The following is a 21,651-nucleotide window of genomic DNA, read 5'->3' as shown; positions in this document are numbered from 1 at the left end:
TAATGAAAAATGGTGGTGGGGGAGAGTGGTGAATTTGGACAAGATAAGCAGGAGAGAGGGAGAGAAAATCATGGATGTTTGTTGGATAATAATACTAGCCTAGATGTATGTTAGATAATACATGGATATATGTTGTACAATATTGAGGTGTCACAATGTTTATCCACCACCCTTAATCCTTATATATATATATATATATATATATATATATATATATATATATATATATATATATATATATATATATACATATATATATATATATATGTATATATATGTATGGGATAACTGATTTTGGAGAGGTATTCGGCCCAAGGTTGGCCCAAGAGATTAATTTCGACTTTTGGTTGGCCCAAAAAGGATTTTCGGCCCATCAAAGTTTAACAAAATGGGGTTTGGTTTCAAAGGGCCCAAAAATAATAATTATCGGCCCAACTATGGTCCTAGTATATGTTTTCGGCCCAAAAGGCCCAATAAGAATGTCTTGGTCCAATAAGGGTTTTAGGTTGAGAATTTATAGGTTAAGGCCCAAAAATGATTGGTCTTGGCTTATTGGATCGAGTTTTGGGCTTATACAAGGAGATTATATTGTTTAGGAATTCACATCTTGACCTAATTTTGCTAGTTGTGACAAGTTTGAATGGTAGTGGGTATGACAAGATTACGACGAAATAGTTGAGACAGATGGTTGGTGTCATCAATAATTTACATAAACTTATAAGAAGTGGTAGAGTTTGGTGTCATAGACCCAAGCGGGAAAACATAATCGCCAAAAGGAACACGAGAGACAACATAATTTGTTGAGTTTCAATACTCCGACATTGGTACCCACAATGTTGAGACTGGTAACCTAAGAACACACACAAAGTAGATTTGGCAGAAAGTTTGTGAGATGTGGATATGTGAGGATAATAGAGACAACGAAACACACATAAATGAGAGTATGAAGGGGTTTTATTGAATAATTATAAAATCGAGATTGATTATTAATAGTTGTTGAAGGAAGAATATTTAGGAGATAACAGCCATGTGAAGGACTTCAACCAAATAGGTAGCAAAAAGGTGAGCATGAAAATGTAGAGTGTGAATCATGTTATTAATAATTCTAAGAATTCACTCTGATTTTCCGTTTTGTTGAGATATATATGGGCAAGAGAATCTCATTTGAATGTCGTTAGAGTTACATGTGTCATGGAAATGTCTATTATTAAATCCCCCCTACGACCACCACTAATTACCGCACTGTAACAATGTGATATTTGAATTGAAATGACTTTTGACATATTGTTTAAAATCGAAAAATTTAGTAAACACATCATATTTATATCTCAAAGGATACACTCATCCAAATTAAGTAAAACTGTCTATAAAAATGACATAATATTTGATTACAGAGATACTACAAATAAGGGATGTCGAAACATCATAATGAGATAATTGAAAAGGACTATTAGAAGTGGAATCTAAAAAACCAATAGGTAATCTAGTATGCACGCCAAGTTGACAAGCATGACATAAACACAAATTTTTATTTTTTATTACATGGAATCAAACTTTTAGACATTAAATGTTGAAACACAAGAAGACTGAGTGACCAAGACGTTGATGTCAAAGAGACGAATTAGTGGAAACAAAAACCTATGGAGCATGAGTGGTGACCGAAGAAAGATCTATTGAGCTGTCACATGGCAAAAAAGTGTGTTTGGTCTGAAGATCCTTCATAGAAAACCGAAATGATCAAAATTCAATACTACATCGATTTCCAATAGTAAACCGACACAAATATAAGATTTTTGATGATATTAGGAGTAATAAGGACATTTTTTAAAAAGAGAGTACGATACAGATTAAAATAAGAGAGATCTGTGTCTCCCATATTATTTTAAACAATTTTAGAACCGTCCCCGACTAATGCCAAATGATAAAACATGCTATTAGATTTGGTTTTGAGTATACGTGCTTCAGAGTGTGGGTGAGTTGTTACCTAGGTGTCCATATACCAACCATAGTGATTAGGTTTGTTCGTTAAAGAGTTGAGGAAGAGTTGTAGCATGGTCTGAGTGTTAAGAAGGAGTAGATAGGCTAAACAACTTCCATGGTAGGATGGGTTGATGTTGATTCGAGCAGTAGAAAAGGCTTATTGAGGTTAGATCGACCCAATTTGATGCTGAGAAGGTTATTTTGATGGATTAGTTCATTAATTTGAGTTGTTCGGCCAGTTGGAGTGAATATGGTGTTTGGAAGGTGTAGGAAGTAGGTTGGCCTATTGATGTTGTTGAGCCCATGTCAGCTAGCGGGTAAAAAGTAAAACCCCAGTCAGTGGGTGATTGAAGGTTATTACCACCATGTTGACATAAGGCAATGTAGGACAACCGTCCACCACAGTCATAGGACCTATTGCCACGTCCATTACGACCACTACCCCCAATCTCCACGACTCCAACCATTGTGATTGGATGAGTGAGTACATGAGTTTCCAGTGACTAAAGTAGTTGGAGAAAAAGGATTGGGATATGACAACAGCCCATTGTGTTGGTGATCATATTCAATTAGGCATTGTTCTTCCACTTCCAGCGAGTATTAAAAAAATAAAGGTATAGGTTTGGAGTGATGAATATGACTAGCAATGTATCCAAACTTCAGGCCAAGTTTACCATATAAATAACCAAGTTCTTTTTCGGGAGTTCTACATATGGATTATCGAAAGTATAAACAATGGTTTATATTTTTGTGTAGTAAGAAGCGACAACAGAATCATTCATGGTGATGGATCAAATTTTAGTATCTAATTGTATGGCTCGTGAGTTAGCGTTGGATCAAAATAGGGTCTCGACTTGATTCTACATATAGATTGTATGAACTGGACTTTTTTTTCAAGGATATCTAAAGTAGGAAGGGTTACAACGTGCTGTAAATCCAACTTTTGACAATGGATTCTATGAGTTCCTACTCCACTATGTTGGAGGAGGAAGGATCCTTCGGAGTTTGGAGATGATCGAAAACTCTAAACCTATAGAAATGGGTCTCAAAAAGTTACCTGCACATGTCGTAGTTCATGCGATCATAGTCATGGAGAAGAGGAATTATGGCATGAATGTTCGAGATCACATAGGGTTTTTCAGTAAGAGGGATACCTTTACCTGTGTCTCCAGTTATATTGAAAAATAACTAGAGTGAGAAAAGACAATAAGAAGAACGGAATATACAGGTATAAGAGGAGTGTCGACCAAAGAGAATATCGATGACACTAGGGTTTAAGGGAGAATATGGCATTACCGTTCTGATGCCTTTGTTAATGTGAACAATTCTCGTTCGTCCTCATCTCATTGATTAATTAATTTAAATACAAAATACATAAAATAGGACCGGGCCTAATACATACAAAATATAGTGGGCCTCACAAGACCAAATACATCATACATATATTTATAATCACACGTAGACTAATAATATGGTCACTTAGGTTCGACAAAGTGGACTTATGGGAGCTCGATAATTACCGGCGTGCCCTCGGTGAACACCGTGATACCAAATCTACATGCCATGTTCGATGGCCAAACTCGGTAAGTTAATTCTAATGAGAGAGAAAGAGAGGTAAATTCTAATTTCAAATTTTATAATGTTTTTTTAGATTATACCATTTTTTAAAATTAATTTTTTACTTACTTTTCAACCGATATAAATACCATGCACTGTCTTATTATTTGTCACACTGTAATCTTACATTTTTCACTCAAAAATTCATCATATTTGTGAAAAAATAAATTCCCCTTACAACCCAAAAAATCCAAAAACTAGCATGAAAAATACCCAAAATACAAACATGATCTCACCTTCATCAAATAACTTCATCCAAAATCAAATTGATCATCCTATTTATTCACATCCTATTTACCATTATCCTAGTGTACAATATCCATATTTTATCCAAATTCAACCACAATTTCAATGGCAGTCTCATTTCAAACCCTAATTTCAATTTCAATCTCAAGTGAAATCCCAAATGGAAATGAGTTCAACCTATTTAACCACCTTCCTCACTCACAATTTAAATTCGAATCCCAAACCTAAACCTAAACCCAATTCGAAACTCAATCACAACCGGAAGTCATACTTGAAATGGATTACAAGCCGGAAGAGATTCGACGTCAACTGGAACCCAAGAAAAAAGGAAAGGCGCCTTCCAACTTGGCATGCCAAGTTTTAGTGGCCAAACTCGATAAGTTAATGTCGATGAAAGAGAAAGAGAGGTTAATTCATATTTCAAAATTGTTATAGTTTTTTAAAATTTAATATTGTTTTTTTTAATTCAAAATTTTACCTACTTTTCAACAGATATAAATATCATTCACTACCTTATCTTAGACCACACTATAATCTTCCGTTTTTCACTAAAAAATCATCATATTTTTTAAAAAATGGCTTCCCCTTCCTACCCAAAAATTCCAAAACTAGAAAGAAAAATATCCAAAACACAAACTCAATCTCACCTTCATCACATACCTTCATCCAAAATCAAAGTGATCACCCTATTTATTCACCTCCTAGTTACCATTATCTTGGTGCATGCTACCCATATCATATCTAAACCTAACGATAATTGCAATCTCAACCACAATCCAATCTCAATCTCAATCCCATCCCTAGTTTCAATTTCAATCTCTAGTGGAATCCGAAATGGAAAATGACTTCAAATCATTTTACCACCTTCCCGACTCCCAATTCTAATTTCAATCCCAACCCCAAAGTCAATTCGAAACTCACTCACAACCCGAATTCGTACCCAATACGGATTCCGAGCCTGAAAAGATTTGACGTCAACCAAAACCCATGAAAAAAAGGAAAGTCACCTTCCAAGCAGTGGACATTATAGGAAGAAGCAATATTGGGCCATGCGTGGGTATATGTTTTAGAAGACCCAAAGGGTGGGGGAAAACCAAGATACACCTACTTTTTTCGGAAAGTTACTAGGCGTTTTCTCTCGGAACTGAGACTTGGAGACTATATAAACAAAGATCAAGTTTACTCGAAGTAGAGGAACGTCAACAAAGTTGTCATGGTGTTTGAAGAGATTTAAACCTTTAAATCTAAGAAGATCGATTAGATCTTAAACAGGCAAATGATATAAAACTGTAAGAACACGAAAATATAAACGAGACAAGTGTGAATCAAACGAGTCGAATGATTAAAACAAAATCCTCAGAAGAGCTCGATTAAGAACATCAACTGTAGAGGATTGGAAGGTTACAAGAACGATTCAAGAAAACTGTAATGCTATCGTTAAGCACTAAAAACCTTTACCTAATATGCATGCAAGCATATTCTTATATATAAAACATAAAAGGCTCTCGGTTGGACAGGCCCAAACCGGAGTACAAAATAACTATTCTATCGAGCCCAAAAGACGCAATCTTCAAAATAATCTTCAGCCCAACAATCTCCCCCTTTGCGTCAATTTGGAGCGAGACTTTCACTTGTTACTTGGGCCAGCAGCTGAAGCAGGTACCTTCTTCTTCACGGTGCTAAACAGACATTTGGTGATAGAGAGTATGGTCTGTCTAAACCGGATGTACCATTGCATCATGTCGTTGAAGTACTTGACATCATCAGCCGAATTCTCTTTACACCGTTTGATAATCAATAACACATGCTCTAGACAAGAAGTGGTGTAAAGGTGTTTGTCAGCTAAAGCGAAGAGACATTTCTGTCCTTCGGCTCTAGTGAACATAACCGAGTTGCGTCTCGGGTCGATCTTGCCCATTTGCATTTTGTTGAGATCACTGGCCGATCCCCCAGGAGCTATCTTCGGTTTCTTCTTGAAGACTGTGGCGACCTCCTGATCCATTAGGGCAACCTCCATGATGTAGCAGGCTAACATCCTTTTGACATGGTCTATAATGGGACCATATTCGGCTTCATCAGTCAAAAGGATATTATACAGGACAATCCAATCATGAGGATTTAAATTCGGTAAATCTGCCAGGGAAATAAGATGAGCAGTTCTTGCAGATCCTCGAATGAGCTTGAACCGAACGTTTGTGAACCTCCCTTCGGCGTAAGGCTTCAGTACCCGAACGTTCACAATCTTCTGGGCGCTCCAAGTAAGGTATTGAGGACGAGCAGCCACCAGATAGAAGTCAATGAGCTCCCTGTCAAGCTCAGCGTTCGGATGAGGGACTTCAAAGATGTTAGAGAAGGCGTGGAAGATGAACGCCTTTCGAGTCAGCGGCATGTCGAACTGCGAGTCGACAGTATTGTTGCAGTCGAACAAGATAACCGGCTCGAGCCATAATATGTTGGGAGTTTCTATGGCCTCTTTAATCAAACGTTCCTTAGTCCAGGCAGGGAAGAGAGTCTTCCGGCTCTCAAGGAGATCGTGGGCTTCCTTTTGCTTGCGTTCGGCTTCTTCAGCCTCTCGCGCCACACGACTGGCATCATCATCAGCATTGCGACTGTTCTTTCATTTTAACATGTCAGCAATGGTCTCCCTGTCTTCATCTTCATCTTCTTCCTCAGCTATGTTTTTGCCTTTGTTCTTCACACCCGAACCCGAAGCTTGACCAGTCTGAGGTGGTTCGGTTGTGTGAGTAGCTTTGGAGGAAGGAGGTGGTTTCGATCCAGTCTTCTTCTCATCTCCCCCTTGTTTCGGAATGGACACGAAACTAGGAAGGCCTTCGATTTTGCTAAGAAGGTCCATGGCCGGAGAGAGCTTTTCAGCAAGGGTTCGCCTCACTGAGTGGTTGAGAATAGGATCGTGTGCTTCAAGGATGTTGGATAATGCTGCGTGGACATCCGAAACACAAGTTTTGATCACCTCCCTTTCGGATCGAAGAGCGTCCAGTTGTTGTTGTGAGTTGGAAAGCTCCGTGCTCTTGACCTTGAGGGCGGTTGTTTTGCTAGCCAGAACGTCCATCAATGAGTTCTCGACTGCGAGATCCTCCTGTAACTTAGCGAGGCGCGCATCGATGGAGGCACGAAGGGCCGAGTTGTCGTCGCTAATGTTTTGGTGAAGTGTAGCAAACGAAGTCAACTCCGTTGAAACGAACTTGGCCAATTGCTGAACAATCGGTTCCAAAGTTGTCTTGGTGGCGTCAGCGCTTTCCTGCAAAGACTTCAACAGGACAGTAGCGTCGGAGAATAGTTTATCGACTTTTTCGGTAGCAGCCTCACAGGCTCTGGTTGAGGCGTCAATCGCAGCAGTTGCGGAGGCCACCGAATCATGTTGAGCCCTGGAGAAGGCATCAACAATTTTCTGAAGGGCAGCTTCAGAGAGAGAGGACTGCTGGTTGGAAGAGGAGGCGAGAAGTAGATCAACTTTCTCGTGAAGCTCTTTAAGATGCTTCTTTGTCACTGGAGCATCATCCTCCTCGTCACTCTGAACTTGAAACGGACTATAGTAGACCAAATCAACGTTCATGTGTTCCCCGCCAAGGTAAGTGTCGTCTCCATCAGAGGCATATTCTGGAGATGGAGGGGGTGGTGAAGCTGGGGGTGTTGTGGTTGGGGTATTGGGTAGGGTAGATTTGGGTGGTGGTTGAGTGTGGGTAGGTTCGGTTGTATGGGTTTCGGTTTGTGGTGGTTCGGTTACGGATGGGGTTTCGGTTACTGGTGGTGTTTCGGTTGCAGTTGTGAAAATGGGTGGTGGTATAGGGAAAGATGTTGGTGGAATAGTGGTAGTGGGGATTATGGTGGGAATGGAAGTAGGAATGGTTGGTGGAGGTGAAGGAACTGGGGAGTTATGAAGTTCCATTTCTGGGGTAGGAGACCGAGGTGGTGTGTTCCCTCGTTGAGGAGATTCGTCTCCTTGAGAGCCGTCAGAACCCGAACTCTCGCCCTCAGAAGCACTTGAAGAAGAGGGAATAACGAGCTTGCGCTTCGGTTGTGGCTTCCTCCTCTTCGGCTGTGGGGACTGTGCAGCCTTAGTTTGTTTCCTCTTCTTGGGAGAAGGACCCTTTGGAGCTTTGGTCCCTTGCTTCCCTTTGTCAGCCTTTTTGCCCCTGTTTACCGGTTTGTCTGCATCGTGGATAGACCTGAGCATATCCGGTGTCAGTTCCCTAGGACCAGTTGGCCTGAACTCCTTGATCGTCCGAATCAGTCTGCTATCAGAGGGCACGCCGGCATACATTGTCTCCAGGATGGAGCCAATGAAAGAAAATTTCGATGCATCTGAGACGATGATCTTCTTGGTATGGAACGTACCAACAGAAGACATCGATGCACCGGCAGCAGTGGGAATTTCGAACTTGTCCATCGCCCATTTTGTAATCAAGATCCAGAACCGGGCCAACGACACCTCAGAGTGTCGTGATGATGAAGAAAGGCTCTGGATGAGCTGTTGCCATAGGACCAACCCAAAGTCCAAGTTAACCCCGTTGTAGACCGCGTACAGGATCGATAGAAAGAGGCGACTGGCACCGTCGGATCCTGAACTCCGTTCCGACAATCCCTTGAAAAGGACTGTAAATAAGTCGTTCCACTGTGGCGGCAGGCAGGACTTTTTGAACTTCGCAACTGAGGTAAGGACCTCTGTATACCCCATGTTGTAAAACATGCTAAACAGATGCCCAACCAGAATCGTCTCCGGATTTATTCTTGATGGGTCAACAGCCAACCCTAGCATTGTGCAGAAACGCTGGCGAGAAACGGATGTCTTGTGTTCAGCAATCTCGAAGAACACCCAGTCGACTGCTTTGTCATAATACGCAGTCGCATAAACCTGCGAGAGAACCACCATTGGCACAGACTCGATCCTGGAGAGAGCGGTGGCGATTTGGGAGTACTTCAAGCATTCGATGATCGGCGACATGTAAGAGTCGTACGCCAGAGGATTAAGATCGATCACCAGGCATTGTTGCGGACGGATAGGAAGGATTTATGATGTAGCATGGACGGAATAAGATTCTGCCATTGTTGAAGGTAGTCGAAGAAGAAGATGAACAGTGAAGCGCTTTGGAGGTTTTTGCTCTCTAGAAAATCCGGAAGTAGTAAAAAGGTAAATGGTGTTGTAGACTGCCTTTTATAGTGATGGATTGGAGAGAGAGAAATTGTTTCATATCTTCTATGCGATGATTACGTAGGAGAGATAGTGTCAGATTTCTAGGATCACACTACCCAACAAGCGCCGTTTCAGAAGAAAAACAGTTCAAATCCGCACGCGCCTTTAAATGCCAGAAGGATGACGCTTGGATTTCGCACACGCGTCCTTAATGTCAGTAAAAGAAAGGTCGTTTCAAATTCACACACGCCCACTTTTTACCGCCGTTTGAATTTTAATCCTTTTAACTCCCGTCGAGTCAGCAACCTTTTCGTCTTATCCTTTTAAATGACAGCTTTTGAATTAAATACCCACGTGGATTGTTTGTGACCACAGCTTCATAATTAACCACCAAGTAATGATACATCCTGTAAAAATTAGTAACGGATTTTCGGAAAATCAAGGATTTTCGTGCAAAGAGTGTAAAAGAAAAAGAAATAAAGCAACTCTTTTAAGGATTTTCTGTGATGTCAATAATGACACGAAACTGATGATCCCGGGCACGAATCTCTTCCTTCAAGGTCAAGAGAGACCTTAAAGTGCTAGTGTAGATTCCCGTTGAATTACGATCAAACATTTATGAATAAATGTTGAAAGGCTTATTTTAATTAGGCTAAATAAGGGTGGCTTTCGCTTTGATTCAGCAATTCTATTCTTGAAATAAGAAAGAAAGTGAACAAAGTACTTGTGAGACCGGTGTAGCCTATTGAACAAGTAGGTAGGAATTTATGTTAAATTGGCTTGGAAAAATATAAAATCTCAGATAACAAAAATTAAAATCTGGATCCCAAGGGAAGAAATGTTATGGTATTTAACAATTTCATAGCAATCACACAAAAGAAAATTTGAGATTTCATTAGGGTACATTCATCAATTCTTTGGTGAAAACTTGAGCAAATTAATTGTTCACCGTCAATTCATTAGGTGTTGAATTTTGGGTTTCACTCAGCTCGTAGTGACACGAAACTAAGATCATAAACACAGATGTTGTGTAACCATAAACCTCAGTGGTAATTTCTGAGAGTCTCAAGGGTTACGTTGATGAAACGAATGTAATGGAGAAGTGTAATAGAGATGGTGTAAAAGAACAAAGTACCTCTGCTGCGAAAATAAGGACCAAGCAGAAAACTCTTAACTCATGTGAGATGAGAGTGAGGTAGCTCACGATTAGAATAAATGTGTTAGCCTTATTGGGAAGACAAGGTTTGTATATACCAGGTCATGAAGGCTATTATTCAAAATCTTATGAGGCTTGGGACACATACAGCAGCATGCTTCTAGGGACACATACGTAATTCAGCAATTATATCCCCATAAACGAACGAACACACAAAAAAATAAAAATATTTTTGGAGTTTTGAGGTGTATATATTAAAAAAATTTGTAAGAGAAGGAAAGAAAAGAATAAACGAAGTAAGAAAAAATTAGACTTAAAAAAAAATTTGAAAAGAATGTGAAAAACCGAACCCGAATGTTCGGTTGGTTTCGGTTGGGAAAAAGTTGAAAAACCGAACCCGAGCGTTCGGTTGGTTTCGGTTCAACAAAATTTTGAAAAACCGAACCCGAACCTTCGGTTGGTTTCGGTTTTGGAAAATTTTGAGAAACCGAACCCGAACCTTCGGTTGGTTTCGGTTTTGGAAAATCTTGAGAAACCAAGGAATTTAGACATGCAATTGGAAAATACTTTTAACATAAAGAAAAACAAAATCGTACAGGAAATATACAACTGAGAGAAAACCACCTTTGAAGTAATGAGCGAGACACATGGTTTAACCGAACCCGAACGTTCGGTTGAATTCGTTTCTTACGTTTGAGGTTGGGAGGTAGTGTGAGGTACTGACTCTGATTCCATCATACCTAGCCCTTGCAGTATTTTATTAAATGACGCTTCAGGAAGAGCTTTGGTAAAGACGTCAGCCAGTTGATCAGTGGTTCTTACGAAGTGAACTTCGACGTTTCCATCTTCCACATGATCTTTGATGAAGTGATACCTCAGTGCTATATGTTTGGTTTTAGAGTGTTGCACTGGGTTATGACAGATCCTAATTGCACTTTCAGAGTCACAATATAGTGGGATCTTCTTCATATTGAGTCCATAGTCTCGAAGTTGACTCTGGATCCAAATCACTTGTGATGTGCAGGATGCAGCGGCAATGTATTCCGCTTCGGCAGTAGACAACGACACACACGTTTGTTTCTTGGATTGCCAGCTGACCAACTTCCCGTCAAGGAATTGACAACCACCAGTTGTGCTTTTTCTGTCGAGTCCACATCCTCCAAGGTCAGCATCAGAGTAGGCTTGAACGAAGAAGCCTGAGTTGGATGGATACCATAGACCTAAGGAGGTGGTTCGCTTGAGGTAGCGTAAGATGTTCTTCACTGCAAGCATGTGAGGTTCGCGTGGGTTTGCCTGAAATCGAGCACAATAACACACAGAAAACATGATGTCAGGCCTGCTAGCAGTTAGATACATTAGTGAGCCTATCATTTGATGATAGAGCATGATATCGACAGCCGGTTTGTCTAGAGATGGGGTAAGCTTGGTGCCGAATGCCATTGGGACTTTGACTTTTGAGTCTCCCATCAGGCCGAACTTTGCTAGGAGAGTTTTCGTGTAAGCTTCCTGATTGATAAAGATGCCTTCGGGTCCCTGTCTAATATTTAAACCAAGGAAAAAGTTAATAGGACCCATTGAGCTCATTTCAAATTTAGTCTCCATCAGCTTTCTGAATTCAGCTGTTAAGCTGGGATTCGTGGAGCCAAAGATGATGTCATCGACATAAATTTGAACTATCATAAGGTGGTTACCTTCCTTTTTGCGAAAGAAGGTTGGGTCAACCGAACCTTGTTTGAATTTAGACATCTTTAAAAATTTTGTTAGCGTTTCATACCAGGCCCTCGGAGCTTGTTTGAGGCCGTACACAGCTTTATCCAGAATGTAGCAATGGTTTGGATACGTTTCGTTCACGAACCCAGGAGGTTGCTCCACATACACCGTTTCTTCGAGTTCTCCATTGAGAAATGCACACTTAACGTCCATTTGGAAAACTTCAAAGTTTTTGTGAGCAGCATAAGCCAGAAATATTCTAACAGATTCTAGCCTAGCTACTGGAGCAAAAGTCTCTTCATAATCTATCCCTTCCTCCTGGCAGTATCCCTTTACTACCAAACGAGCCTTGTTCCTTATTACATTCCCTTCCTTGTCCATTTTGTTCCTGAAAACCCATTTTAGACCAACCTTTGAAAATAAGGCGCCAGACTTTGTTCCTTTCGAATTCGTTCAGTTCGTCTTGCATTGCTTGAACCCAATCAGAGTGATCGAGGGCAGTGTTGACTGTCTTCGGTTCAACTTTTGATACGAATGAGTTAAACATACAAAACTCAACCTTTGAAAATAAGGATGTCTGCTTTGCCTTCAGTTGTGATCGGGTCAGAACCTTTTCAGATACATCACCAACTACTTGAGAGATAGGATGATCTCTGGTCCATTTGGTAAGAGGAGGGTAATTTGGATCAAAGGTAGGGTCTAGTTCAGCATTGATCATTTCTTCTGGCTCAGATTGGCTGTCGTAATCAAGCGACATATCATCATGCTCCCCCTCGATTGATGAGCTTTGAGAACTTTGAATTTCAGGGGTTTCTTGTGGTGCTGAGCTTTCAGGCGTTGAAGCACCAACGGTTGGAGAGGTACCTTCGGTTGGAGAAACACCTTCGGTTGGAGTTGTAGATTTTTGCTCCCCCTCGTCATGTGAGCTTGGCTCCCCCTCAACATTTGAGCTTGGCTCCCCCTCGACTGAAGCATTGTTAGATGGAGGGTCATCAGTAATCGATCCTCCTTCATGCATTCTCCTCGCAGCTTCTTCGACAATCTCCTTCATGTGGTCAACCTTGTTGTCTGTTGCACCTGCTTCTGAGAGAGAAGCTTCTTCCGATTCTTCAAAGAGTTCCAGAAATTTATCGTATAGGTTAGCGATTGAGACTGTGACTTGGCCAGTATGAGGAAAGATTTCCTCAGCGGTATCTTCTTTTGCTTGTAGCTTTTTGACATAGCTATCGTCAAAGGTCACATAGTATGTCTCTTCAATTCGTCTCGAACGCTTGTTTAGGACCCTGTATGCCTTGGATGTGAGAGAGTAACCCAGAAAGATTCCCTCGTCGGCTTTGACATCGAATTTGTTGCAGTGTTCTTTAGAGTTAAAGACAAAACACCGTGAGCCGAACACGTGGAAAAATTTCACATTGGGCTTTCTGTTGTTTAGTATCTCATAAGGTGTGAGCGTGAATCGCTTGTTGAGATAAGACCTGTTCTGTGTAAAACAAGCAGCAGAAATAGCGTCAGCCCAAAAATAAAGAGGTAAGGAAGCGAAACTTAGCATAGTTCGGGCAGCTTCACACAAAGATCGGTTTCGTCTTTCGACTATTCCGTTTTGTTGAGGTGTGTAGGGAGCTGAGAAGTTGTGACTTATTCCCTTTTCTGCTAGAAACTCTTCAAACTCCCTGTTCTTGAATTGAAGACCATTGTCGCTCCTGATGTTGCGAACAACCTTCTTGAGCTGCACTTCAATCTGCTTGATGAACAATGTCAGCTTTTGAGTCGCTTCTGATTTGAGCTTTAGAAAGAATACCCATGTAAATCATGAAAAGTCATCAACAATAACAAGAATATACTTGCTACCACCGATGCTTTCGATAGATGAAGGACCACACAAATCGATATGAAGTAATTCGAGTGGTTCAACAACTTTTGTGTTGATTACAGATGGGTGACTTTGACGACTCTGCTTCCCCATTTCGCATGCAGCACACAAATGATCTCTGTCTAACTTGAGCAATGGAAGACCTCTAACATGACCTCCAGTAACAAGTCAGTTGATATCTTTAAAGTTGAGATGAGAGAGTCTTCGGTGCCACAACCAGCTTTCGTCGGATTGAGCTTTTGACAGCAAGCATATAGTTGGGTTTCCTTTGATAGGTTTAAGGTTTAAGGGAAACATTTCACCCTTTCGCTCCGACTTGAGAATCACTTTCTTTGTCTTTTTCTCTATGATTTCAGAACCTTCATCATCGAATGAGACTTTGAGACCTGTACCTCCAACAAGCTGAGATACACTGATGAGGTTGTGTTGGAGTCCTTCCACATAAGCCACCTTCCTGATAGTAAGGTCACCGTTTGATATCATCCCGTATCCCTTTATGGTGCCGAAAGAGTTATTTCCAAACTTGACGTTGCCACCATTTGCAAGAGATCTGTATTCCCTGAGCTCCTCTTTCCTCCCCGTCATGTGACGTGAGCAGCCACTATCGATGTACCATTCTTCGTCGAACTGCTCGTCACTTATAACCTGCAAAAATTAAGCAGATTTAGGAACTCAAAGTTTCTTGGGTCCACGTGAGTCTTTCATGGGAACAGGAACAGTAAGAGAGATGTCAACTAGATATGTTCGTTTTATGAGAGTTGTTTCATCTTTCTTTTTAATGGTAAAAACTTTTATCTTATTAGGATTGAGTGCGTTCGGTTTGGACTCTGGTTTGGATTCATTGACCTTCTGCTTGCCCTTTTGTTCAGCCGACAGATGAGATTTTTGCGAACAAACAGAATTAGTCTTAGAGCAAGATGAAGATGAAGAAGTAGATGAAGTAGAAGATGTGGGTTTAGATGGAAGGGACTTCTTGACTTGAGACTCTAGGTGACCCTTTTGCTTTTGATCATTGGAGGGACTTACCTTAGAGTTTTGTACTCTTTTGACTTCAGAACTGAACCTTTGCTTTCGGTTGGAATTGTCTTGTGAACCGAACCTTGGCTTTCGGTTGAAGTCTTTCTCAGAACCGAACCTTTGCTTTCGGTTGGTATGTTCTTGTGAACTGAACCTTTGCTTTCGGTTGGTATGTTCTTGTGAACCGAACCTTTGCTTTCGGTTGGTATTTTCTTGTGAACCGAACCTTGGCTTTCGGTTGTTGTGACTTTCAGGCTTTCCTACAGGGTTGTTTTCATACTTCAAATTCTTGTCTTGATGTGAGAAGTATGCATTCTGGGATTGCCAGAATTGTCTCCTCTCAGAGAGATTCTTCCTGTATCTTTGGTTCCTTTCTCTCTTCTTATTCCTCATCTGCTTTGGTTGATGATGAACATTAGCTTTCGTTTTCGATTTCTCCTTGGCTGATTCCTTTTGAACTGAAGGAGTTTCGCTTTGAGTTGAGTGAGTAAAGGGAACGTCTTCTTTTGCTGAACTTTCATCCTCTTTAGGAATGTCTTTCGTACCACTGGTGCTTGGCTCGTCGAAATTATCTGGCTTATTCAAGGGTTCAGGTATGTACCTACCTTTACTCATCCAGGAAGTTCTTTCAGACAGGCCAACAGTTTCGTTTGCATTATCTATTGGAGCTTCCCAGAAGTACTCATCACAGCCATCAGCATTGTCTTCGTTTACAATAGCTGTGAGTTCGGCTGTTTGATGTTCGGTTACTCCAGTCACCTTGTATACTTGATTTGGAGTGGTCCTGACCTTTTGATACACAACTGCTTTCTCTGCCAATTTCGGGGACTTTTGTTGGGACAATCGAGCGAACTCCACTGAATTTTCAGAAATAAGATTCTTGTGGTTTTCAGGTTCGCTTTTAATAAATTCTGAGCAGTCAACCGTGTCCTCTACAGAAATTTCACTCATGTTCTCGTCCTCGTCAAGCTCAGATGCATTTTCAACATCAATTTTGTTTTCTGAGCTTACGTTGACGTTTAAAGAGTCAAATTTTTGTATGGTTTCAGTTCTCAGTTTAAGTCTATCATTTTCATCCAAAAGATTTTTGAGCATGTCTTTGTGGTCCTTGGACTTAATGAAGGACTCAATTTTGTCCAGTCCATACATGTAGGTCGGATTGACATCATCAGACGATATCACACTTTCACAATTGTAGGCTTCGGCATCGATTTCATCCTCCTTAAACTCTAGGAAGGGCAAAATCATGCGATGGATCTTTTGGCCTATTTCACAATCCAAGTGAAGCTGAGTAATATTAGAATATAAACGTTTAGCAATTAAACAAAAAACATTCCGCTGTTTTAACAATTTTAAATTGTCTCTTTGCAAATAAATGTTTTCGTCTTTAACTTTGACTAATTCAGACTCCTTCAACTCGATCCACATTCGCCGCTCCTCACTCTTCGACGCCACCCTGCTTAATTGATCAGTTAGGTTAGAATTGGTGACTCGTGTTTGAGTTAAGCTACTATCTAGATGAGAAATTCTTGTATTAACGTTTTTTAGTTCTTTCTCATATGCGGATTGTGGTACTTTAGATGAAATGAAAACCGATTGTACCTTCTTTATCAGTTCATCAAGTTCATTGAACTGCTGGCTGAGTGGTTTGGCCGTAAAGCACATGTCCTCCTGCACCTTCGGTCCATCGCTTCCACCATCGGTGTTGTATCCCCTCATTTGAGATACGTCAGACACCATGAAGCATCTTCCTCCATTATTTTCCTCTTTTGCCACATAAGCCTTTCCATGAGTAGGCTTCCTCACTTCATCATCTTCTGAGTCGGTAGACCAAACTTCCGTGCTACCGAACTCGTCATCAGCAACTGAACCCTGCACAATAAGAGCATTAATAGAAGGGTTAGTGGTAGACTTCTTCTTTCTCAACTCATCCAGCCTCTTCTGCAACACAGCTTCCTCATCCTTTTCGTCATCCTTTTCAGCCATCTTTTTAAGCACACAGTCTTTAGCATAGTGGTTTTTCCCACCACAGTAGTAACAGCTTACTCCGGAATCGCCATCCACCTTCGGTTCCTTCTTGAGCTCCTCAACCTTCGGTTCATTGTTCACCTTTTCTGAGTTGTAACTCCCCTGCCAGTTTCGGTTTTTATTGCTGGGGAATCTCTTCTTTATGAACCTCTTGGGATTGGACACCATCATTGCATAATCCTCAGACGTGAGGTCATACTCCTCCAAGTTGAGGTCTTCATCCTCCATCACAGCTTTACTTTTTGATAAGAGGTCCAACGAACCAAGGCTTGAAACTACATTCTTCTCTTGCAGCACAATCTTCTCTTGAGATTTGAGAATTCCCACCAGTTTCGCCAAAGAGTATGATTTAAACTGCTCATGGGCTTTGACTGTAGAAACCACTGCTCTCCATTCAAATCTCAGTCCATTTAAGAAAGTAACCTTCTGCTCGATAAGCTTCCTTTCAATATCGTGTTTATAATCTTGCTGAGAAGATGATTGAAGCGATCGAACGTCTGGGTCACTGTTTCTTCGACTCCTTGCCTGAATTCTCCAAATTCAGATAAGAGCAAGGTTTGGATAGAATGTTCAAGATCCTCGTCTGTAGAGTACAGTTCGCGAAGTCTATCCCAAACTTCCTTTGCCATCGTGCATGAGCTGACCAACCTGAATGTGTCAGACTGAAGGGCGAATCTGATCAACCTTAACGCCTTGATATTGCACTGGAATTTGTCATTTTCATCTTGTGCAATATCCTTCACATCCTTCAGCAGATCGTTGTACTCCTTTTGAGTTTTAACTATTCTGGACGTTGCAGAATGAGAAAATGGTCCATTGATGATAGCTTCCCATATGAGGTACCCATTATCCTCAGATCCAATCACGTAGTCTTCGAAGTGATGCGCCCATACTTCATAGTCATGGGTGTATAAGATTGGAATCTTTGTTGTCGAACCGATGTTGTTGGAAATATTAATAGGGTTTGATTGCGTCTCGTCCATTATGATCAAAAACTTGTTCAAAGATCAGACTTGTAATAAAGCAGATTAGGGCAAAACAATAAATATCAAGATACGTCAATAATGAGATGACGACTCAATAAATATTATTAATTGCGGAAAAACCCTAACTGTAACCTTTTCACAGAAAAGATGTGTATCGATTACACAGCCTCCTGCTCTGATACCAATTGAAGAGATTTAAACCTTTAAATCTAAGAAGATCGATTAGATCTTAAACAGGCAAATGATATAAAACTGTAAGAACACGAAAATATAAACGAGACAAGTGTGAATCAAACGAGTCGAATGATTAAAACAAAATCCTCAGAAGAGCTCGATTAAAAACATCAACTGTAGAGGATTGGAAGGTTACAAGAACGATTCAAGAAAACTGTAATGCTATCGTTAAGCACTAAAAACCTTTACCTAATATGCATGCAAGCATATTCTTATATATAAAACATAAAAGGCTCTCGGTTGGACAGGCCCAAACCGGAGTACAAAATAACTATTCTATCGAGCCCAAAAGACGCAATCTTCAAAATAATCTTCAGCCCAACAGTGTTAAATGCAATATTTTCGAGCGTAAAGCGACAATGACAAAGTGGTGCAAACGATGAAACAATCATTTAAAAGGCTTTAGCATGTTTGGAACGTTGTTAGGATGTCAAAAAAGTGGCAAGATATCAAAACTTCAGAATCATTCACGGGTGGCTGTTATAAAAAAACCAAAACATCTGAAACTACTCATAGCTAATTGTTGGATGCACATGTCGGGATTGACCTCAACAACGATAATTCTATTGAGGTTCCAAGATCTAGTCGTCAGATAGGAACAAACCAAGATAAACGAAAGGGAAAAGGGACCGCAAGTGGTTTGAGTGACATCGAGCACATGCCAAGCAAAATTGACAACTTGAAAGCTTTTGGAGCAATACTTGAGTGTTGCGAAAAGAAGGAAAAATCTCATCACATGACCACCTCAACGAGAAATACTAGTAACTTTATCAGATGCGAAAGGGAATTGACGTTAAAGGCCAAAGAAGAGATTGCAAAAAAAAATATAATATATATGTCTATGTATATTTCATATTTTAATTTATAGGTTTCGTAATTTTAATTTTTATGCTTTTTATCTTTAAATTCTATGTTTTTTTAGGTGTGTTGCAATTTACTTTAAAGTTTAATGAGACTTTAGTTTTTGTCTAAATAATTTGTTTTAATTGATAATTTTTTATATAAATTTTAGAAAGAAGAAAGTAACATGATAGAAGTGGCAACCCACGTCATCTGTTGACAGAGAGTTTTCAAGCAGCTTTGTTAAAAGGTTATCGAGAGCATAAAGTTGATGCAAAAGAATATTATATGCAAGTGGAAAGGTATCAGGATATCCCGAGAGCAATAGTCAACCCTCTAGATTGTATGGATGTTGATAATTGGATGAAAACAATTGAGTATTTCCAAACGGACGAACACAAAATTGCTTCATCAAGGAGAAAAAAATTCCGAGAAATGCAAACGTCTGTGAATCGTGGGGGGTCGAGCTCGTATAGCAGTACTTCATATAAAAAGGTAACATACGATACATGTAATTATTTATTTAAAACATAATCTAATTTTTAATGTTAAACAAAACCTTAAGAGAGTGGAAACGTTTCGCATGGCTCATACCGATAGGAATGGTCTATTTATTACTATCGTGGCGGAACAACAATATGTAAGTATTTAATTATAATTTTATCATACAATTAAGTGTTTATTTATGCTTAACTGTTAATCACTTTTGGGAAATACATAATCGGTTAGTGGAAGATCTCTTAGAACAAACGCAAGGGCCAGAAGGTGAAAGAGAGTGCTCAAGAAAAAGTTGCTTTCAAGAAAGTATTAGGAGAACCAGGGGCGGACGTAGGAATTAGTAGTAGGGGTTGCACAAATTTTTTTCTGGTCAAACATAATATAAAACATTAAAAAAAATCAGGTCAAACATAATATAAAACATCTAATACAAATTTTTTTTCTGGTTAAACATAATATAACAACGATCTATTAGAATTTAAATTTGTCCTCTTCGTGTAGACATCTTTTGAAACCGTTCCATTACTTTTTCATTCTCAACTTTCGCAAGTGCTTCGGTATCGACATTACAAAGCAATGCGTCGTTCAAAAATTCGTCACAAATTTTGTTACACAAGTTGGTCTTCAAGAGCTTCATCTTTGAAAAACATCTTTCTACACTTGTGGTCACTACGGGTAATATCAAAGCCAACTTTAAAAGCTTACAAACCAAAGGATAAGACCGATGCTTCCCCGTACTAACCATCAAACGAGAAAGGTCGGAAATTCCTTTCAAACTAGTGAAGCGCTCATCTTTGATGCAAGAGTGATAAAATATCTCAAGTTGTTCTTCAAGGTCTATCATATCTGAATCATCAAAAGTCATACTTGTATAACTTACCCAACTTCAATAACTTTGATTTGTTAAATTGTGCAAATGAATCACAAGGGCTCAAAGCACCCATGTATTCTAGTAATTGGGTGCTTGTTTCACTAAATCGATCCTGATATTCTGTAAGTTGCATATCTACCACCGTGTTGAAGATTTCAACCTCAAAATGAAACCTATTAATCTTTGTAGTCCTACGGTTTCTCACACCAATATACAACTCTTCCATATATAAAGTATCAATTTCGTGTGTTTGACAAAAAGAGGATACTTTTGGCAAAATTCTAGCAAACCCTATGTTTCTAAAAGATTGCAATGCCTCCATTGTCCCTCTAACCATAGAAGCCGCTTCTAAAATATCTAGATCTTTTCGTTGAAGTTGCTTTGACAATGTACCCGTGAGGTGTAAAATGTCATACATCGATGTAAGTAAAACACAAACTCATATGGTTTAAAATATGCTAAGATTCCAGATGCTTGTTGACGGTTTGCCAATGACCCTCCCTCCTCTTTCACAAAATCTAAAACTACAAGAACATCCGCAAACAACTTCATCAAACTTGTAAGTGTGTTAAAATGTGAACCCCATCTTGTGTCTCCCGCTCGAACAAGTGTAGTCTCTTGATTTAATCATCTTCCTGTTTCAAGTTCACCACTACACAAGCCTTTTTGTATTGTTTCTCTTGCTTGCTCTCGTAGTAAGTCTTTTCTTTTACACGAGGCACAAACAACATTAACAACCAATGAAATTTTCTCAAAAAAGTCACTAACACCATCATGCTTCTTTGCTACAACCACAACTACTAATTGAAGTTGGTGTGCAAAGCAATGTCAAAGACGATGTATCCTTCACGTGCACTAGTCCTATGAATCTTTCTTTCACAAAGCCAAGACTATCGGCATAACGCAAAACAATAGCCATTTGTTCCGTTTTTGAAACATCACTAGATTCATCAACTAGTAAAGATAAAACATCTTGACCAATGTCTTCACGAATACTCAAAAGTACTTTTTTTGCAAAACATTGCACAAGTTCTTTTTGAATTTTAGGGGAAATTAGTTGATTGTTTTTAGGAGCATTTTCTAAAGTATTGTTGAAATATCTTCACTAGTCTCTCGAATGGCTTTTAACACTTCAATGTAAAGCCCTCTATTCTCTGAGTTAACCGACTTGTCATGACCACGAAACGGTAAACCGGTTTTCAATAAAAATCTAACAACAATAATAGAAACATGTAATCGAGCTTTATATTTATGGTCCCCTGCTTCGGTTTGCCTCTTCAAGACTACATTAATAGCTTGTTTTTCCCTCATTAAAAACTCACACTTTTCTTTTGCTTTGTTATGAAAACTAACAACACCATCCACATGAGTCCAAAATGCATCTTTTTTATTCCAAGTATCAAAACCTTTGGAAACAAATGCATCTCTCCCTCCTTTTGGTCCCAT

General features: G+C 39.7%; 2 protein-coding genes across 2 annotated transcripts; both read right to left on the bottom strand.

The window, feature by feature from the left end:
- Positions 1–19,812: 19,812 nt before the first annotated feature.
- Positions 19,813–20,623, bottom strand: LOC145099097 (uncharacterized). Its single transcript, XM_079036686.1, has 2 exons — positions 20,215–20,623; positions 19,813–20,171 (listed from the first exon to the last, which is right to left on the bottom strand). Exons 1-2 carry the CDS (start codon positions 20,621–20,623, stop codon positions 19,813–19,815), a joined length of 768 nt encoding a protein of 255 aa, XP_078892812.1.
- Positions 20,624–20,977: 354 nt separating this feature from the next.
- Positions 20,978–21,651, bottom strand: LOC145099096 (uncharacterized). Its single transcript, XM_079036684.1, has 2 exons — positions 21,312–21,651; positions 20,978–21,210 (listed from the first exon to the last, which is right to left on the bottom strand). The coding sequence occupies exons 1-2, from the start codon at positions 21,649–21,651 to the stop codon at positions 20,978–20,980; spliced, it is 573 nt and encodes a 190-aa protein (XP_078892810.1).

This window comes from Lactuca serriola, chromosome 4, assembly GCF_051521515.1.
Source record: "Lactuca serriola cultivar US96UC23 chromosome 4, Lser_US96UC23_V15, whole genome shotgun sequence".
Taxonomy (NCBI): Eukaryota; Viridiplantae; Streptophyta; class Magnoliopsida; order Asterales; family Asteraceae; genus Lactuca; species Lactuca serriola.
Note: the sequence above shows the minus strand (reverse complement) of the source record. Positions and strands in the feature narration are given on the sequence as shown.

What these genes read in the sequence shown, in the direction of transcription:
- LOC145099097 (XM_079036686.1), bottom strand. Translation starts at nt 20,623, where the DNA reads ATGTATGACATTTTACACCTCACGGGTACATTGTCAAAGCAACTTCAA. An exon ending in ATCAAAGTTATTGAAGTTGG is followed by an intron (nt 20,172 to 20,214) that starts GTAAGTTATACA and finishes CAGATATGATAG; the next exon opens with ACCTTGAAGAACAACTTGAG.
- LOC145099096 (XM_079036684.1), bottom strand. Translation starts at nt 21,651, where the DNA reads ATGGGACCAAAAGGAGGGAGAGATGCATTTGTTTCCAAAGGTTTTGAT. An exon ending in AAAAGCCATTCGAGAGACTA is followed by an intron (nt 21,211 to 21,311) that starts GTGAAGATATTT and finishes TTGCAAAAAAAG; the next exon opens with TACTTTTGAGTATTCGTGAA.